General features: G+C 32.4%; 12 protein-coding genes across 12 annotated transcripts; 5 read left to right on the top strand and 7 right to left on the bottom strand.

The window, feature by feature from the left end:
- Positions 1 to 50: 50 nt before the first annotated feature.
- Positions 51 to 1,578, top strand: cgd1_1930 (WD40 repeat protein, predicted histone deacetylase subunit; the record flags this gene model as incomplete). Its single annotated transcript, XM_628031.1, has 2 exons — positions 51 to 1,265; positions 1,318 to 1,578. The coding sequence occupies 2 exons, from the start codon at positions 51 to 53 to the stop codon at positions 1,576 to 1,578; spliced, it is 1,476 nt and encodes a 491-aa protein (XP_628031.1).
- Positions 1,579 to 1,649: 71 nt separating this feature from the next.
- Positions 1,650 to 2,207, top strand: cgd1_1940 (possible RAN guanine nucleotide release factor; the record flags this gene model as incomplete). Its single annotated transcript, XM_628032.1, has 1 exon — positions 1,650 to 2,207. The coding sequence occupies one exon, from the start codon at positions 1,650 to 1,652 to the stop codon at positions 2,205 to 2,207; it is 558 nt and encodes a 185-aa protein (XP_628032.1).
- Positions 2,208 to 2,271: 64 nt separating this feature from the next.
- Positions 2,272 to 3,513, bottom strand: cgd1_1950 (hypothetical protein; the record flags this gene model as incomplete). Its single annotated transcript, XM_001388121.1, has 1 exon — positions 2,272 to 3,513. One exon carries the CDS (start codon positions 3,511 to 3,513, stop codon positions 2,272 to 2,274), a length of 1,242 nt encoding a protein of 413 aa, XP_001388158.1.
- Positions 3,514 to 3,609: 96 nt separating this feature from the next.
- cgd1_1960 (RPB7 subunit of the RNA polymerase III, OB fold) lies at positions 3,610 to 4,239 on the bottom strand (the record flags this gene model as incomplete). The annotated part of the gene is made up of 1 exon (XM_628033.1): positions 3,610 to 4,239. A coding segment is annotated over one exon (630 nt), but the record flags the coding sequence as incomplete, so codon positions are not given.
- Positions 4,240 to 4,831: 592 nt separating this feature from the next.
- Positions 4,832 to 5,401, bottom strand: cgd1_1970 (hypothetical protein; the record flags this gene model as incomplete). The annotated part of the gene is made up of 1 exon (XM_628034.1): positions 4,832 to 5,401. One exon carries the CDS (start codon positions 5,399 to 5,401, stop codon positions 4,832 to 4,834), a length of 570 nt encoding a protein of 189 aa, XP_628034.1.
- Positions 5,402 to 5,976: 575 nt separating this feature from the next.
- Positions 5,977 to 7,470, top strand: cgd1_1980 (protein geranyl-geranyltransferase beta subunit; the record flags this gene model as incomplete). Its single annotated transcript, XM_628035.1, has 1 exon — positions 5,977 to 7,470. One exon carries the CDS (start codon positions 5,977 to 5,979, stop codon positions 7,468 to 7,470), a length of 1,494 nt encoding a protein of 497 aa, XP_628035.1.
- Positions 7,471 to 7,588: 118 nt separating this feature from the next.
- On the top strand, positions 7,589 to 8,565 carry cgd1_1990 (hypothetical protein; the record flags this gene model as incomplete). Its single annotated transcript, XM_001388122.1, has 3 exons — positions 7,589 to 7,692; positions 7,733 to 7,864; positions 7,911 to 8,565. The coding sequence occupies 3 exons, from the start codon at positions 7,589 to 7,591 to the stop codon at positions 8,563 to 8,565; spliced, it is 891 nt and encodes a 296-aa protein (XP_001388159.1).
- A 217-nt stretch (positions 8,566 to 8,782) lies between these two features.
- cgd1_2000 (predicted coiled coil protein) lies at positions 8,783 to 10,876 on the top strand (the record flags this gene model as incomplete). The annotated part of the gene is made up of 1 exon (XM_628036.1): positions 8,783 to 10,876. One exon carries the CDS (start codon positions 8,783 to 8,785, stop codon positions 10,874 to 10,876), a length of 2,094 nt encoding a protein of 697 aa, XP_628036.1.
- A 56-nt stretch (positions 10,877 to 10,932) lies between these two features.
- cgd1_2010 (hypothetical low complexity coiled coil) lies at positions 10,933 to 12,831 on the bottom strand (the record flags this gene model as incomplete). Its single annotated transcript, XM_628037.1, has 1 exon — positions 10,933 to 12,831. One exon carries the CDS (start codon positions 12,829 to 12,831, stop codon positions 10,933 to 10,935), a length of 1,899 nt encoding a protein of 632 aa, XP_628037.1.
- Positions 12,832 to 13,220: 389 nt separating this feature from the next.
- Positions 13,221 to 13,841, bottom strand: cgd1_2020 (hypothetical protein, signal peptide, transmembrane domain near C-terminus; the record flags this gene model as incomplete). The annotated part of the gene is made up of 1 exon (XM_628038.1): positions 13,221 to 13,841. One exon carries the CDS (start codon positions 13,839 to 13,841, stop codon positions 13,221 to 13,223), a length of 621 nt encoding a protein of 206 aa, XP_628038.1.
- Positions 13,842 to 14,122: 281 nt separating this feature from the next.
- On the bottom strand, positions 14,123 to 15,679 carry cgd1_2030 (membrane associated protein with over 9 transmembrane domains, signal peptide; the record flags this gene model as incomplete). The annotated part of the gene is made up of 1 exon (XM_628039.1): positions 14,123 to 15,679. One exon carries the CDS (start codon positions 15,677 to 15,679, stop codon positions 14,123 to 14,125), a length of 1,557 nt encoding a protein of 518 aa, XP_628039.1.
- Positions 15,680 to 15,927: 248 nt separating this feature from the next.
- cgd1_2040 (pyruvate kinase) lies at positions 15,928 to 17,526 on the bottom strand (the record flags this gene model as incomplete). Its single annotated transcript, XM_628040.1, has 1 exon — positions 15,928 to 17,526. A coding segment is annotated over one exon (1,599 nt), but the record flags the coding sequence as incomplete, so codon positions are not given.
- Positions 17,527 to 18,155: the final 629 nt, after the last annotated feature.

The following is an 18,155-nucleotide window of genomic DNA, read 5'->3' on the forward strand; positions in this document are numbered from 1 at the left end:
AACAAAGATTTGGAAGAGGAATAAGGAAATTGAAATCAAACTTAAATATTATGAATTCATTAGTACAAAACTCTCCTTTTTCATCAATGATGAACTTTACTTTTTTTGACCAAGCAAAAAAGATATTACAATCAGAAGAATCTAATAAATTAGAAAAGTATAAAATTTGGAAGGAAAACACATCATTACTCTATGAAAATATAATGACTCATATTTTGGAGTGGCCATCACTATCAGTACAGTGGATGTGTGAAAGTAGTATTTCTGATGTTGAAAGCTTTTACTCTGATGAAGGTATAAACGAAACATCAAAGTATTCTTTGTTAACAGGCACCCATACATCAGGAATGGACCAAGATTATATTATTATATTGGATGTTTTATTACCAAATTGCCCCATTCCAGAAAATTGTAGGAAATTCGATTCTCATAGCGATTATGCTGGCTTTACAATACCACATATGGAAGCTGACTCAAATAATTTTAGTCAAAGAATCCTAATTCCACACGATGGAGAAGTAAATCGAGTTGTTAGTTCTCCCATGAATAGGAACATTATTGCATCCAAAACTGTGGTGGGCAATGTTAATATTTACGATTTAAATAGCTTAGTGGACGAAAAAATGGTTAAAGGAACTGTTAAAACTGAAAATAATCCATCATTAATTTTATGCGGTCATGAGTTAGAAGGTTGGGCTTTAAGTTGGAATAAAATTAAAGAGTCCTATTTGGCAAGCGGTTCGGATGATAATGTTATTTGCTTATGGGATATTCAAAGTAAACCAAATAATTATGAAAGGAAATTAAAACCGATTCTTAAATTCATGGGGCATGAAAAAAGCGTTCAAGATATCTCATGGAATCCTTCAAATGAGAATATTATGATTTCAGTTGGAGATGATGGGTTAATAATGATTTGGGATATTCGTGAATCAGCCTCACCATGCTGCACTATAAAAACGTTAAAAGAACATTGTTCTGACAATACAAAAATTAACTTTAATTTTAAAAAGTCGGTTGGATATTCTTGTATTGGCCATTGTAGTACAAATATTAATAGCCTTAACACAATTGAATTCAATCCATTTCAAACAAACATTATTGCTGTTGGAGGGAGCGACCCCGTGATAGCGATATTTGATATTAGAAACATGAGCAAACGACTTCACTCACTTAACGGGCATTCTGGACAAATAAATCGTTTAAGTTTCCTCTTAGAAAATGAGTCATTATTGGCATCTGCGTCTTCAGACTCTACAGTTTCGGTAAGTTTAATTTAAGATTAAATTTATAGACCTAATTACGATAAACTTTCAGATTTGGGATTTATCAAAAATTGGAATGGAACAAAGACCTGATGAAGTTGAAGATGGTGTACCGGAGCTAATTTTTACTCATAGTGGGCATACTTCTCCAGTAATAGATTTGTCTTGCATGACTAACTATTTACAGACGACTACATTTGCAAGTATAAGCGAAAACAATTATTTGCATATTTGGAGCCCAGGAGAAGCTATGTTTCTTTCAGATGATGAAGATGAAGAACTTGAAAGGATAAAAGATATCCAAGTTGAATAAACGTACATTTTATTCAGAAAAATTACATCAGATTTTGCGGCAAATTGACATTTTTCAATTAGCAATGAATTATGGAGTACACGAATAGAAAGCTTTACGGAGGAGCAATAACATTAAATATCCCAAAGGAATTTGATGATATCAGTAATGTGAGAGATGTTCCTGATCATCAAGAGGTTTTTGTTGATGGGTTTTCAGAAAGTAGTATAATTGTTGAAATTTTGGATCCTATTGATTTTGCTGGATGCAGGAACGTCGCAGAATATTATTTTATGGATATTTCTGAATTCAACAGTTCATTAGATACGAGAATAATATATTCTGAACCACTGTCTACGTATTCCAATGATTTAGAAATTTCCAAATGTTTTGGTAATCAGAAATTAGATAAGAGATATCCAGATGGAATTCGAAGAGAAGAATTAGAATTATATTTGCTAGTATTGAGAGTTGTCTCAAAGAAGGCTGACATTGTTATATCTTTCAACAATCCAACGGGATGTGCAGCTGTCAAAAAATCTTTGCATACAAACACCGACGATAGAAGACATACAGAAAAGGAAATAAGAGAAATTATGGACGAGATATTAAGGAGCTTCATAATAAAAGATTATAATCTATTCTTATAGAATATTATATTTACATTAGAACAAAATTTTAATATTACTTATCTAAAGCTATAGTAGTAGCGGATTAGTTATTATTACTTCCCCTTACATCGACTTTACAAAGTGGGCAGATTACAGACATCTTGAACCATTCCTTAATACACTGATGGTGAAAGATATGCTGACAGTCTAATCTAACCACAAAATCTCCTTCATTAACCTCGGATAAGCAAACTGTACACAGCGGAGCATCATCTGATGAACTACAAGTTTCATTCCCTTCTCCATAATAATATGATTTTTGTGTTATTTTATTTACGATTTCATTATTTATCCCTCGGCTATTATTGGAGTCAGCAGAACCAAATATTCGATCGACGTCTGAAGGAGGGAGGTGGGCGAGAGCCTGCAATATTGAAAATGGCCTGCTTCTAGGGGGAAGGCGTATTATATTTTCTAATAAGTGAACAGGAAGAAGGTCAACAATCGATGGTGTTAGACTGCCTTGGCAATAAATTGTTGTATTATCACCTATCCGAGCTTTTACACCAGCAGGATCTGTTGCAATTATTTTAAATTGAACACCATTGTATGTAAAGCTTTCCCCTTCTGAAAAAGGGTGGAATGTATATCTCGATAGGAATGGTTTGAGATAGTCTTGGAATATATCAAATGAATATGTTTGAGGCAAAGTATCTGAAAATGGCATTACATGAATTCTTTTAAATTCACCAAAACAATCCCAGTTAATGTAAACTGCTGTATTTCCGTCAATAACGCCAACTTGAGTTGGCTCGCATGCCCATACGAGAAATGTTATCCCATCTATTTCCACTTTTCTTCCAACATATATAGGTTCTTTCCTCTTTTTCTGAAAGTATGGCTCAATGTAAAGTCTACAGAGCTGATCACTTCCACATAGATTTTCAACTTCAGAATTTGACACTTCAATTTCCCTTTCAAATTCTCTTTGATCTTGCAATAACCTGTTTAGTCGAATAGTAGAAACCTTTTGTGCAAGAGGTGAAAGCGCAGCATTAAATGGAGGCAGTGCCAAGAAGTGCACTTTTTGTAACGACATTAATGGCTTACCATTTGCAAATACTTGAGTTGACTCAGATAATGCGCCCCCTTCTACTGGATCGCAAAACAACACAACAAAATAATTCCTTTCATCAATATAAACTTTGTCGAACGGTTTCAATACTCTGTTTTCTACCTCATACTTCCGTAATACCTTAAGCAGAAGCTCGATGTCATGCTGTTCCTTCCATGGAAGTAATTGTATTCTTGATAGAACATTTTTCAATTGTTCACCAGAATCCATTTTATAACGGTATGAAATAAATTTTAGTAATTTGCAAAACGCGCGGCCACATTTTTACCGCTCAAATAGTTCAAACAGTAATTTGAGATCAATATATTAACTCCACCATGAGATCATGCCAAGCCCATCATTTTGAACATTTCCAACAACGACCATTGATGACACACTGTTGTCATGAGACTGGTCATTAAATACGACACTTGAGACTTTAAATCTTATTGTAGAATCGATTAAATAACACAATTTGTGATTTTCATAGTCCCAAGACCATATTTTTGTGTTGGAGTCTATTGATTTGGGTTCCCTTAAATCATTACAAGGAATTTTAATGTCACTAAAAAATCCAAGGCTAACAGTTAATCCTGTTGAATCTGAATCAATGACTACCCCTTCAATTACTTCACCAACATATGGTCTAAATGATATCATTTTAAATGTAACACAAAATAACAATCCTCCTTCATCATTATCAATATCTGCATGATCAACATCATCAAACCCTACGAAATAAATCATTAATCCTGCATTTTTCACAACTTTATTTAAGTACTTATCATTTATTCGATTCCTCAAAATAACCAAAGGGTCGTTAATTCTCGGGTTTATATTTTGTATATCCTTTAAATGAATTTCAGAGAAGTGATTTAACTCGTTAGGGAAGACATTAATTTGATCATCAATTGTAATAACTCCAAACATAGTGTAAAAGCAATTTATATTATTATATCACTATAATCGTATGATTATATTATTTACTATTTACTTTTGGTTATATATTTTTCAATGTTTTTTTGTTTCAAACCTTTAAATTCTGAAAATTATTTAGAAATAACTAGCGCCTTTTTAAATATTAAAAAAATCGCTTTTTAGCGAAAATAATAAATGCATTGGATTATTGACGGGCACTATATCCAATTTTCCAGTTAATTATAAACATTTTTAGATACAATATATAAACTTCATTTCTAAAATAGTTTAACTTGCTTTCATATCTTTTTTCAGTTACATAAATTAAGTCATAGTAAACTAAAAATTAAGGTTCTCAAATTCTAAGACTACCCGTCATACCGGCATAATTCTTGTTTCACTGGCGTTAGATGAGTCTCTATACTCGATTAGAAACTTGCATAGTTAGCAACAATTATACACAGGGATTGATTAGTGACTATAAATTTAAAATATATTTGTAAATGCTTGCCAAGAAAACTTGACAAATAAAATACCAAGCTGCACAGAATTGGACAAATATCGCATTCTATTTAGAAATTATTCAGAAAATATTCTGATTTAGATATTATATAGCTCCTATTAGTCTCATTTATGCTAATCTATTAAATCTTTCATTTGTATTCTCTCTAGAAAAAGAACCAGTAGAGTCTATTGAAATACCGGCTGCCTGAAGTTGATTTCTGCATCCAAACTGAACCATAATACAAATCACTCCTAAGAATGCCATGTAAGTTCCTGCAAATAATTCTAAAAAGTTTATTCTAAAGATAGACATAGCCAATATACCGGAAAGCAAATAGAGAGTACCTTTCCCTGCAGGAACAGTCAAAAACTTTGCCCATTCCAAACAGAAATCTCTGAAAGGTTTCAATTTTTCAATATCTTTTGATTCAACTATCATTACTACAATACCAAGCCCAAATAAGACGGCTTCAAACAAATAGCTTCCGGGTGATAAAAACAATTGACTAATACTAAAAATTCCAAGTAATGAGGCAAGAGAAAGGAAAATACCACCAACGAAACATAGCGCTCTCAATGGCTTGGGCCCTTCCCCTATTATGTGTGAATTTTGCAGATAGTCCCTTCCACTTCCTAATAATTGATTACCACAGTTTTGAATCGTAGTTGCAGCCTGCCTTCCATAGTCATTAACCATTGTATATGCCTAAAAATCGAGTATTTATAATCAAAATAATTTAATTAAACTTACCATTTGGTTTGTAGTGTTCGATTGATTATCCATTATTTAATTAATTAATTTACATAAATTTTTATATATAACTCTGGCTTCAACAGGTATTACGTTGCAGATATTCGTGATCAAAAAAAAATCACGGAAAAATGGCTTACAGTATAATTATATTAATTACACACTAACAAATTTGTATCACAACAACCTAATACATGTCAATTCAAATATTAATTATAATTCCCCCATTGTTGATCTAAATCCAAATAGCACGTATTGCCTCAAGCGGGTTCATTTGTGGTTGGCGGTAATTCACTAATTCCTTTATTTTTCTTGTAAATTGAAATTATCAAGTTAATTATATGTAATTTTAGACTTGATATGATACTGTCGTTCAATGATCCTTAATTCTAGAGATTTATTCCCCATTTATATCTACTTCCTTATTGATACTATATTTTTTTCTAATTTTTATGTTTTTTTTTCCCAAAACATAGCAATTGATTTTCCCTCATTTCTCAATGTAAAACTAAATCGTCATTATGAATAGCTTTGATCTCTTTCTGACAGACTTCGGCGTTTATCCTTGGTACGAGTTGGGGATGAATGAATACAGGGGAGGACGGACTTTTGAAGATTGGATAAAATCCAAAGAAAATAGTCAGAATTGTTTCAAAAACTTTATTGAAAGTACATTTCACAATAACTTTTCGGATTATGATGAGTCTGCAAATATTCAGGACAAGTTATTGAAGAGAAATGAACACCTCAAGTTTGTAAGAAGGATGAGAAAAACTGAATATCCAGAAAGCAGTATTGAAGGCGAATCAACAAGAATATTAATGATCTATTGGAGCATACACTCAGAAGAATTACTAACAAATGATAGTAGTAGATTATTGCTAGATTCGGAAGATGCTACTAATAATGAAGCATTTAATTCCAAAGCTGAAGAGATTCAACTTTTTGAAGATTCTTTTGACATTATAGCGACAATATTAAAATTCCAAGACGAGTCTGGTGGATTTGGTGGAAATTTTAGTCATATGCCCAACTTAGTTTCTACCTATTTAGCGGTTTCATCAATCATCATAACAGGAGATACCGAAGCTTTACTAAAGATAGATAGATTTAAAATGTATCAGTTCTTCAAGAAATTGAGAGATTTTGAAACGGGTGGTTTCAAAATTCAGTTGGATGGAGAAGTTGATGTCAGAGCATTTTATTGCGTATCGGCCGTGGCAAGCATGCTGCAAATTGTTACTGAAGAATTGTTTTACGGTATTGAGGATTATATTTTAAATTGTAGCGGGTTTGATGGAGGTTACTCAGGGGATTTTGGTGGCGAGTCGCATGGAGGTTATACATATTGTGTTGTTTCTGGGCTTTGCATTTTAGGAAAGTCATCAATAATAGATATAGACTCATTGCTATATTGGATAGTTCAGAGGCAATCTGGAATTGAAGGAGGTTTTCAGGGGAGAACAAATAAACTTGTTGATTCCTGTTATAGTTTTTGGTTTACAGGGTTATTATTTTGCATTGAAGAAATTTTGAGAATAAGGACATCTACAACAGAATCTTACATCCAAAGTTGTCTCTGTGATTTCCAAGCATTGGCATCATATATATTAATTTGTTGTCAACTTTCAGAAGGGGGATTAATTGACAAGCCAAAGAAACCAAGGGACTTGTACCATACTTGCTATGCATTAAGCGGGTTGTCACTTGCACAAAGGATGAACTCAATCTATAGAATATCTAATAAACAAAGTCCGCCTCCTTTTTTTGAATGTCAAGTTTTTGATGATAAATATGTAGACAAATGCACCTCATACACCCCTTTTTACTCAATATCAATCAGCGAGGAGAACTCAATTAATACAACTGACCCATTTCTAAATATTAGGACTGATAAAATACGAAAGTCTAGACTAATTCTAAATAGACATCCTTTAGTGCTCACAATAAATGGATGTATAGGAACAGAAGGAATTGGTTATAAAGAATACATAGAAAATGCAAATGCCATATGAGCTCTGCAAACTTTCATTCATTGCGCGACTAAGAATCAAAACTTCAAGTTAGATTTATAAAAACTAAACCGCTTTGCGGTAGCCAATTTAATAAATATTTAACTAGATAAATTAAATAATGGCTTGTAGCAAATACGAGTATATTAAAACATACGAACAACCTAGTAGAATCGTAAAGAATTGTTGGTTCGTGGTTAGAATTGATGGCCACAGTTTTCACGAGTAAGTATAAGTCGTGTTTAAATTACAATAATTTCTTTAGGTTTACTAAAGATCACGAGTTTCATAAACCAAATGACAAACGAGGACTAGACCTAATGAGTCGTTGCGCCGAAAATGTTATGAAGAACTTAGGTGACATTGTGATTTCATACGGTCAGTCGGATGAATTTAGGTAAGTTATTTGTAACGTTAAAATTTTCATTTTAATTTAAATGAAGCTTTGTTTTTAGGAGGAAAACAGATTTATGGAGTAGAAAAAATGATAAGATATTAACTCATGTCGTATCTTTGTTCACGTCTTCGTTTATTTTTTTTTGGGATAGTTTTTTTCCAGGAAAAAAGCTCTTGTACCCTCCAACTTTTGATGGAAGAATAATTATGTATCCGACTGATGAAGACATTAGAACATATCTTTCATGGAGACAAGCTGATTGCCACATAAATAATCTCTATAATACATGCTTTTGGTCTCTAGTGTCTATCAATAAATTGAATGAGAGAGAAGCAACGGAAAAGCTTAAATTTACAGATTCGTCCTACAAAAATGAACTACTATTTAAGGAATTTGGAATAAATTACAACAATATTTCTCCACAATTTAGGAAAGGAACAACGATTTATAAGGCTAGGCCGAAAGAAAAGAAATCTAGGGATGAATATTTATTGTTAAAAAATAATGATATTTTATTATTTGACAAGTGTAAAGAAGCGACAATTGAAACTGATCACAGAGATTATACTGAATTAGATAAACCGTTAAATCCAATATGGAAAATAGACGATGAAATGGTTATTATTAGCTGTATTTATAAGTGCCATTGTGACATAATTCAAGATAAATTTTGGCATGAAAATGATCATCTTTTAAAATAGCAGTAGAAAAAAAAAGCTAATTACCATACCGCTAGCGCCTTAAGAAAACGTTCTAGTCTTTATTTGCTTTTTTTTAGAATTTATACAGGTATTAAAAAATATCTTTATGAGATAATTCAAACAACGTTATGGATACCTTCTATACTCAAACCACGAATATTTATAGTTTTAATACTTGCTAAGATATATACATCTTGTTTTGCTTTAAAGTTTCACTATGAATCTCTTGAATGGGAAAAAAAAGGATGGTTCAAATGATCATGGAAGTACTATTGAGTATGATAAATTAATAAATAATGTTTCTAACATAGTTTCTGAATCTCAATACTACAGAAAGGGCAATATGGGCAACTCGAACAGTTTTAATAATGAATTTACGAGCTCTAATTTTAATGAGAGTTCTGAATCTTCTGGTAAGGTTTGGAGCAAAGAAAAGATAAATATGAAAGCTACTATTGGCAACTTAATGGAGAACTTATCTGGGTCTGTTAAAACCAGGGAGGCTATTAACCAAATAAAGATGCTAGATACCAAACATAAAACTAAGAGTGAGATGACAGAATTTCTTCCACCTAATAAACTGTATAAATTAGAAAGAAAAACACAATATGATTTAACACAAAAAGAAATGAAACACTGGGGAGCAACTATTGAGCGGATAAATCGACAGGAAATCATTTCTTATGGAGAACCTGAAAAGATGGATATTGTTTCAACTGGACAATTAGCAACTAATTACCAGCCTTTGGATGAATTTGAGCAAGAGTTTGATAACATATTAAAAGAGATGAATAGAGATGACCCAAAAAATGCTGAGATATTGGGACACTGTGATATTTCTCCCTGCAGTAAAATCAAAGATCAATCAGAAAAAAGTTTCATGAAAAAACTTAAATTCATTTTATTTCAACAGCAGAGAGAAAACAAAAGGTTAAAGAAGATTAAATCAAAGACTTGGAGAAAGAACCGTAGAAAACAAATGCAAATTGAGGAAGAAAAGTTGCTAAGTTTAGGAGAGGTTGAATATCCAGAATTAGTTAAAAAGATCAGGGAAAGGTATGAAGAGAAGAGAGCCAAGATAAGATTAATGAGAAGACAAACTGCAAGGCAAAAATGGGCTAAGATGGCATTAAGATTTGGCGGAAATGAGTTACAAAAGAATATTTCGGATCAAGCTCAAAAACAACATGAAGAAAAAAAAAGAATTGAGCAAATAATTCAAAATGTTTCAAAAAATCTTGATGAAGGAAGTGAACTCAGTGACTCCGATAATGAAACAGAATCAAATTCACACTTCATTGAAAAATCTCGGAAAAATATTAATGAATTAAGGAATTCATCCAACAGCCTATTTGATTTGAAATTTATTCAGCGTGGTATTGAATATAATAACGATCTATTAGACCTTGAATTAAACCAACTTGATCAAGAAAATGTTCAAGACAAAATTTTGATTAATAAACCGGAAGGGCATTTATCTAACAATGTTTCAGATGGAATTATTCAGTTATCTAGACCTTCAGTAAATGAAGTAATGGAAACGAAGAATCAGATTCAAAGAGTTTCGAATTATAATCAAGATATTATTGGGATTAATTTCAAAGATAACAACTTGAATAATCAGCTTGCATCAAATATGAACGATTCAAATGGTCTGAAATCTAAAATGAATGAAAAGAATTTAGATTCGATGACAAAAAATGTTGAAAAAAAGAGGAAAATATATTTGAATATTGAAGATGAACTTGAGAGAATGGCTAATATAGATATTGTAGAAAATCAAGAATATGCTCAAGCAAATAGTGAGTTATTAAAACATATTTTTATTGAAGGGAGCCCCGATCACATACCTAATAGCGTTGATATTGATAATTCATCCGAGCCAAAGAATACTATTAGATCTTCGAATAATAAGTCGGTACCTGGTTGGGGTAATTGGTGTTCATCCGTATCTAGAATTATGGACTTAAATATTCGAGAAAAAGAAGATTCGTCAGGGAAAGTAAAAAAATTAATTAATTCTAACAGATCAATTGATAAAAAAGTGAAAAAATATTGTGTTAATCAGGTACCTCATCCTTATACCTCAAGCGATTTATATGAAAGTACCTTTGGGCATCCAATCGGGCCTGAATGGAACACTACCGCGATACATAACAAACTTATCCAGCCAAAGATACAAACAAGAATTGGAGCAGTAATTAAGCCTCTAGTATATTCAAAGCATCTAAAGAATATTCAAATTTCAGATTCCTTTTTAGAAAAATGGAACTTAACAAAAAAATGTAATAGAGCCAAGGCAAGGTTTTAATATATGAATTGAGATTTACTTAAAGCCTATTTCTACTTATACTAATAATTTTCAGTTTATACATCGTATTTACTACTATCTTCAAGTGAAAAAAAGCCTTTTGAGGTAGTTTTAGTATTTTTTTCCTGGCTTTCTTTTATAATATTGAGGTTTGTTTTGAAATCTTTCATTTCTTGTAAGTCGTTTAGAACCGCCCTAAGAAGTTTTTCTCTATCATCTTTCAATTGCTGAACTCTTTGGTCTTGAGTCTTCTTCAATTCTTCGAGGGTTTTTCTAATATTACCATACGTACTTTGATCAATTTCAAGTTCATTCAGAGAGCCCTTCGTAATGGGTGAAGAGGGATATTCATTAAAATTATCGCTTAGGGGTGTAGCGGAATAATTATTCACTGTTTGGTCCTTTGCTGGCTCAACTATACTCTTGGAGTGGGATGAAGGACTCACCAAGTTTTTAATACTAGGCTCATTTATTGGAAAAGAATTGTAGTTGGAGATTCTGGTTGGTTCTTCGCATTCTATCTGATTTTGTATTATTGAATTATTCTCAAGGCTTTGAGAGTCATAGCTTATATTATTACTTCCATGAAACATTGAATTTTTCATTTTACTCGAGTTGAACATTTCAACACTAGAAATAAATGAGTCATTTGGGGTTTGAACTTTATTATGAGATGACAAAATGTTTGAAGAGTAGGTATTTGGATAAACCATAGGGTTCGAAAGGCTATTCAAAACTGAATCACGAGGATTTAAATCATATCTGCGATTAGAAACATTGTAGGAAAGCCCAAGAGGAAATGAATTTGCATGACTATTTAATCCAGGATTGATTGTAACTGAATCTAAGGAGCGAATTCGTGCAGCAGGGTCGTATCTAACTCCATTATTAGATGTTTGATAGAAGCTGCTGTTTGAATGATGACTATTCGATGTATTCCTGTTTATTTCAGGTACAGGATACTTAATTAGGTGTTCTGATTGTGGTCTACTGTGTTTAATTACAATATTTGGATCGCTCTTTTGGTTATTTAATAGTTGGCTTCTATTATATGTGTTAGTAAAACTAGCTCTAGGCGTTTCTGATTGTCGAGAATATTCATTGTACTGAAGATGGTTAATATTACTGTAAATTTGCGGATATGCGTTTATATTTTGATTATGAATATTTAAATCATTAGAAAAGTTTGAGCTAGATGGCCTAGATAGTTTGTAGGTAGAGGGCGATTGAGCTTCAGATACATTTCGACGAAAATTACTATTATTGGTATTGCCTTTGTAATTTCCTAGTATATTATCGTCAAAGTGTAAACTATCCTCCATGAATTGATTCATATCATCTCCATTAATATTTCGGAACTGCTCAGTTTCCTGACTGATCTTCGTTTGATGATTATTACTTAATGACTCGAGCAGCTTGCTTGAAACATCAGACAGAGAATTTTTTGCGTTGTGCAACTCTTTTTGTGTTTCATCCCATCTTTTCTGGAATGTATCATTTAATTCAACTATGTGCAATTTTAATTTGTTGATTTCTTCTTGTTGTTTTGGACAATGGCTGCATGGAGAATTTGCGCCCTTGACACTGTTATGGAATAAATTAATTCCTTCTCCTCGCTCTAAAAAACTTATTTTTTTTTCTAAGCTTCTCACAACTCCTCGTGCCTTCTGTAATTCAGTCATAAGGTCTACATTTCTTCTTAATGTTTCTTTTAATCTCTGGGCTGTTTCTATTTGTTTTAGCCTTAATATGTGTAATTCTGATACCTCTTTCAGATCTTTACCAGTTTTATCGAATACAAACCCATTAATTGGTTTAAAGTGGTTTCCTGTGCTTGCACTTTTTAATTGTATTCCTCTTGAAATCGACAAATCTTTCTCTGCCTCTCTGATTTTTAAAGACAAATCGGAGATCTTCGAACTTTTACCAATGTTTTTTTGGCAGTTCTCTGGCATCTCTCACTGTTTAAAAAATCATAAATATAATAAAAGATTATGTTCATACATATATCTTCCAAATAGCTTATATAAGTATAAATAAGTATTTACACTTATATTTTTTCTTTTGCAAATTGTTGAATGCTTTGCAAAATATACAGTTTACATTTTCAATTGCTTGTGGGGAAACAAAATTCCTATCTAATTTTTGAATGCAATCCCGCTTATATAACGTTAATTTTTTTTTAAAGTCAAAATCAATAATAATTAATGAGTAATTTTTAAGCAATGAATATTCTTGAGCTATTAAATTGTCGTTTTAATCTTAGAAGTTGTTCCTTTAACATTTATTATTTAGTTTACTTGCTGAAATCTAAGGATTAGTAAGTTTGAATGGTTCCAATTCTTTACTTGCTATTTTTAGCTACTGAGTAGTATATTACATATGCGCTAATGACTGAAAGCGTAGTTGCAACCATCAAAAAAGTAATTGTAAATGTAGTTGCCATTGAATAATCTTCTTCAATCTTTTTTAATTTAAACTCTTGCATTGAGCTTACGTTTTGTACAGTTGGAGAATTCCTCAACAATATATTCGATGCAATGTGAGCTTCTCCTCCCAGCTTATCTTCTCGGCATTGCATTAAAAATTGGAGAATATTTCCTCGATTTACAATTCTATTTGTCCTATCATTTTTTGGGAATTCGAACAGTATTCCAGTAAGTCCTGTTAAATGCTCATATTCAAGTATTCGAATGAAAATTGGTGGCTGCGGTGGAGGGATTCCTCTATTAATACATAAAGTTAGTATTTCTCTAAAGAGCTTTTGATCTGTAACATCTTCAAAAAGAGGTGCCCATAAGGATATTTTTAGCCTAACAAATATCCCAATAGTCCAAGAATTTGTTATGAACGGAGAATTCTCAAACGAAGGATAAAGATGTATTTGGTTTGGCCCAATTAACGAACTTAAATTCAACACAATCTTTGATAATATTAACGCAATAAATAACTTTATCATTTTCATCAGGAAAGATAGTCATAGCTAACTTCATTCCTAATAATAATAATAAATATTCTATATTTCTAATCATTAATTTTTCTTAGTTTCTAACTATGTTCGAAAACGCGTATAACGAATCTTGAGATTATAACAAAAAAATTCGGTTTTTTTTTTAAATGAAATTTGTTATAAAATTACCTAATTCCAAAACTAGAACAAAACCAACCAAAGAAGTATTCGTGATATTTTAAAATGATTAAATAACAATCTAACCAATTAATTTTTTTTTAATAAAGAATATATGATTAATAATTTATTATTAATACAAATAGTCTCAAATTCATATAGATTAGACTTGCAGAAATTAATATAATAAGTATTCCGACTATTATTGAAGAAAGTTTATATTTTCTAACATAATAGTCAATAATATTTTTACCAATAAGGGTACAAATAACTGAAATAAAAAGTAGTAAAATAGCCAAATCAAAGTGAACTCTCCCTTCAAATAGGTATGTAAAAAAGCATGTCAAAGTTGATATGATCAAACAAGTGGAGTTATTTGCAGCAATTGAAGAAGGATCGACTTGAGAGGAATAGAAAATCGTACTTATCAGAATCCCCCCGCTTGCACCTGTAATTCCACCTATTAGTCCGACTGAGAGTACCTCCAAGCTTGCCAAAATATAGTTTGAAAAATTATTACAATATTTAGACCGAATATAAGACACTATATCGATTGCGTTATAATCTTGGTTTGCCACATTACTGTGGAAAGTCTTTGCGATTTTTGCAAGCCTTTCTTGTGAATTAATTATTGAAGTTATCAAATTCAAAGATCGTTTTGGAAGCGAAATGTTTGGGAATAGCAACAGTATAATCACGCTGGATAGCCACAATAGCAAATGAATACGAGATTCTTTTGAAAATAGTATGCCACTCTCTAAAATAGAGATCCAAACTGAGAAAAAGCAGAGCAAAATAAATGTAATCCACAGTTTGTAGTTTCTAAATTTTACCCATTTATCCTGATGTAGTGGAGAAGCAATTTGAATAATGCTACTTTGCTCGTTAATGCTATTCATTACGATTTTCTCTACTCTAATAATAGATAAAGTATATAAATACAAAATGACCTTTAAATTGTCTTTTATTTTTTCGCTATTTATCAATTGTTTTGTCTGAGAAATTGTGGGTGAAAGTAGTTCAGGTTCGCAATTTGGGTTTTTGTTAGTCTTTTTCTCAGACTCCCTTATTTTGTTAAACTTTGAAATTGATACTTTTAAAACATATAATAGTAAGGCATTTAAGACAAAGATTGATACTAAATTGGAAACATATCTCCCAACAAATACTCCACATAAACTTCCGAGTGTAAGAAGTGGAGCAATAAATAATACAATTTGAATATCAATCAACGGCGCCTTTTCTACTGGCATAAACGAGAACGAGTATTCGTGGATTTGATTCTCAGTGACAGCCAGCTTGAGAAAAGTAGTTGCATCGTTATATTCCGGAACTGCCCGTTTATATTGTAATAAATTAGTTACCAATGCACAAATTACTCCTCCAAGTATAATTGCAGAAGAAAAAGTAACTGCCTGCGAAAATGGAACTCGCATAAGACCTAAAAAAATGGGCATTGAAATAATTCCACCTCCTCCACCAGCTGAGACAGCAATAGATGCAAAACATCCGACAATTAACAATGAAATGATATCCATTTGAGTCAAGTCACTAATAGATTTAATACGCTCATTTTGAAGCTTCGGACCGATAGCATCGCCTTCAGAAGCACAAAGCACCAAGAAAATAACTGTTATAAGACATAACTTTCTCAAAATTACGATAATAGAACCCATATTTTTTAAAATAATTCTACGAAATAATTACATTTGGTCAAAATTAATGGGACTGCGTTTAATAAGCTAATACCTATTATTTTAGATGCGGCCAAAATAGAGCCAAAAATTTAGCGCAAAAAATATACAAGCAGATAGGTTAAAAAATTTATGGAAGTGCCCACAATATCCAAGGTTGTAAATCAGTAATAATAAATTCACTTGCAACCAAATAGTTCTTAAGATATTTGCCCATATGAAATACAAAGTTAGGGGCACCTAACTATTTTCATAAGATTACACGATCCCGGACAGGACTCTTTAACGCCATGCACGGCGATAGCAAAATCTCCACTCTCAATAAGACTTTCCTCTTTCGCAAGTGCTAGGGCATTAGATATTACAACTTCACTATGATGGATTGAGTTTAAGACATAAGTCTTAACACCTCTTGCAATCTTTAGCCCTCTGGCTACCTCAGGTTTAGCTGTGCATGCAATAATGGTTTGACTTGGCCTGTATTTTGAAATGAGTCTTGCAGTATTCCCTGTTTCTGTGATTGTGATGATTAATTTTGCATTTACGTCATGGGCAGACTCAACTGCAGAACAAGCAATGGCTTCAGGGACAGCAACAGGCTTTGGAACTGAGGAATGTATTGCGTGGTATAACACTGGATAATCAATACATGTCTCAGCTTGGGCACATACTCTGGACATTACATTTACTGCGTCAAATGGAAATGCTCCATTTGCAGTTTCTCCAGATAGCATAACACAATCTGAACCATCTAAAACAGCGTTTGCAACATCAGTCATTTCTGCCCTTGTTGGCCTATTACTCTTAATCATGCTTTCAAGCATTTGAGTTGCAGTAACAACAGGCTTACCTGCAACATTGCATTTGGAAATCATACATTTCTGAGCAACGAATATTTTTTCTGGAGGAATTTCCATACCCAGGTCACCTCTTGCAACCATGATACCGTCTGACTCGCTGCAAATACTATCGAAGTTGATCACACCTTCCAAGTTTTCAATTTTAGAAATAATCTTTATTGAGCTTGGGATTCCATTGGAGTATTGCGTATTTTCAGAAATAATTTGCCTACATAGTTGCACATCAGCTCCATTCTGCACGAAGGAAAGAGCAATAAAATCCAAGTTGTACTTAAGGGCAAAGTCCACAATGTCATGTCTATCTTTATCCCCAATTATTGGTAAGTGGACCTTACAACCTGGTAGATTCATATTTTTCCTTTCACCGATAGTTACGCTATTCAATACCTTGCAGACAATGAAATCATCGCCAATTTCTAGCACTTGAGTCGATAACGAGCCATCAGCAATTAAAACAGTACTTCCAATTTGTACACTTTTAGGTAATAGAGAATAGCTACACGATATACATTCGGAGTTACCTAACATAGAGTAATCTGTTGTAATTTTTAAAGTTTGGCCTGCCTTCAATTCAATGGGCTTTCCACCTTCCAACATTCCGGTTCTGATCTCTGGGCCTTTAGTATCTAGCATTATCCCAACGGTAGAGTGAGGTCTTGCTTTAGCTGCCTCCCTGATATTTTGTAAAGTCTTGAAGTGACTCTCATGATCGCCATGGGAAAAGTTAAGTCTAGCAACACTCATACCTTTGTCAATTAAACCAATCAACGATTCTACATTATTACAGCTTGGGCCAATTGTACATATGATTTGTGTCTTCCTTTGGGTTACGTCATTATCTGCTAAAGGAGAGCAAATTTTGTCCATCCCTAAACAAGTTGCCTTTCCCAGTGTGCAACTCATTACTGCAGAAGTAGATGCGAGTCTTTTCAAATGATCGTTTGAAATCATCTTAGTGAATTTTTTGATTTATTGAAATTAATAAAAAATAAATCAAATGTTCTTAATTATCAAAGGATCTAGAAAAATTGGCGCTTCATATCTTATCTATGTTATTTACTCCCCTTGTGGGGAGCAAATAATAATACTAAGTCCTCTCAATAGGGTTGAATTTTTTAATTGAGTTTATTATCCACATGCATATATAGACTATGATTTGATGGAAAATGGTGCGGTTGTATTTAAACGTAAATGTTAGTTACTTATTTTCGCTCTTTTCAAATCATTGTTCTGTGCGGATTTAGTGAAGATATTCTTTTTAGGTTTTGTGGGGTGCTTCAGTGCGTCTGGGATTATTGCGTAGCTCAGGTATCCACTTTCATTGTCGTGGCTCGAGTGCGAGTTTTTGGTATTAATTATTATAGGGCATGGTAAATTGTCGTAATTTTTGTACCATAAAACGCATCCTACATCTTTAATATCAATTGAATCTTCAAATAATTTAAAGGATGTTTGAGCAGTGAGTTCGGTTATTTCAATTGAATAAGGAACACTGTTTAGATTTATTGTGGTTAATTCCTTCCGGAATCTAAACGTATTCTTTTCACATGAATCTAATTGAACAACAGTTATTCCACTTAAATCTTCACATTTTATAA

This window comes from Cryptosporidium parvum, chromosome 1 (genome assembly GCF_000165345.1).
Source record: "Cryptosporidium parvum Iowa II chromosome 1, whole genome shotgun sequence".
Classification (NCBI taxonomy): Eukaryota; Apicomplexa; class Conoidasida; order Eucoccidiorida; family Cryptosporidiidae; genus Cryptosporidium; species Cryptosporidium parvum.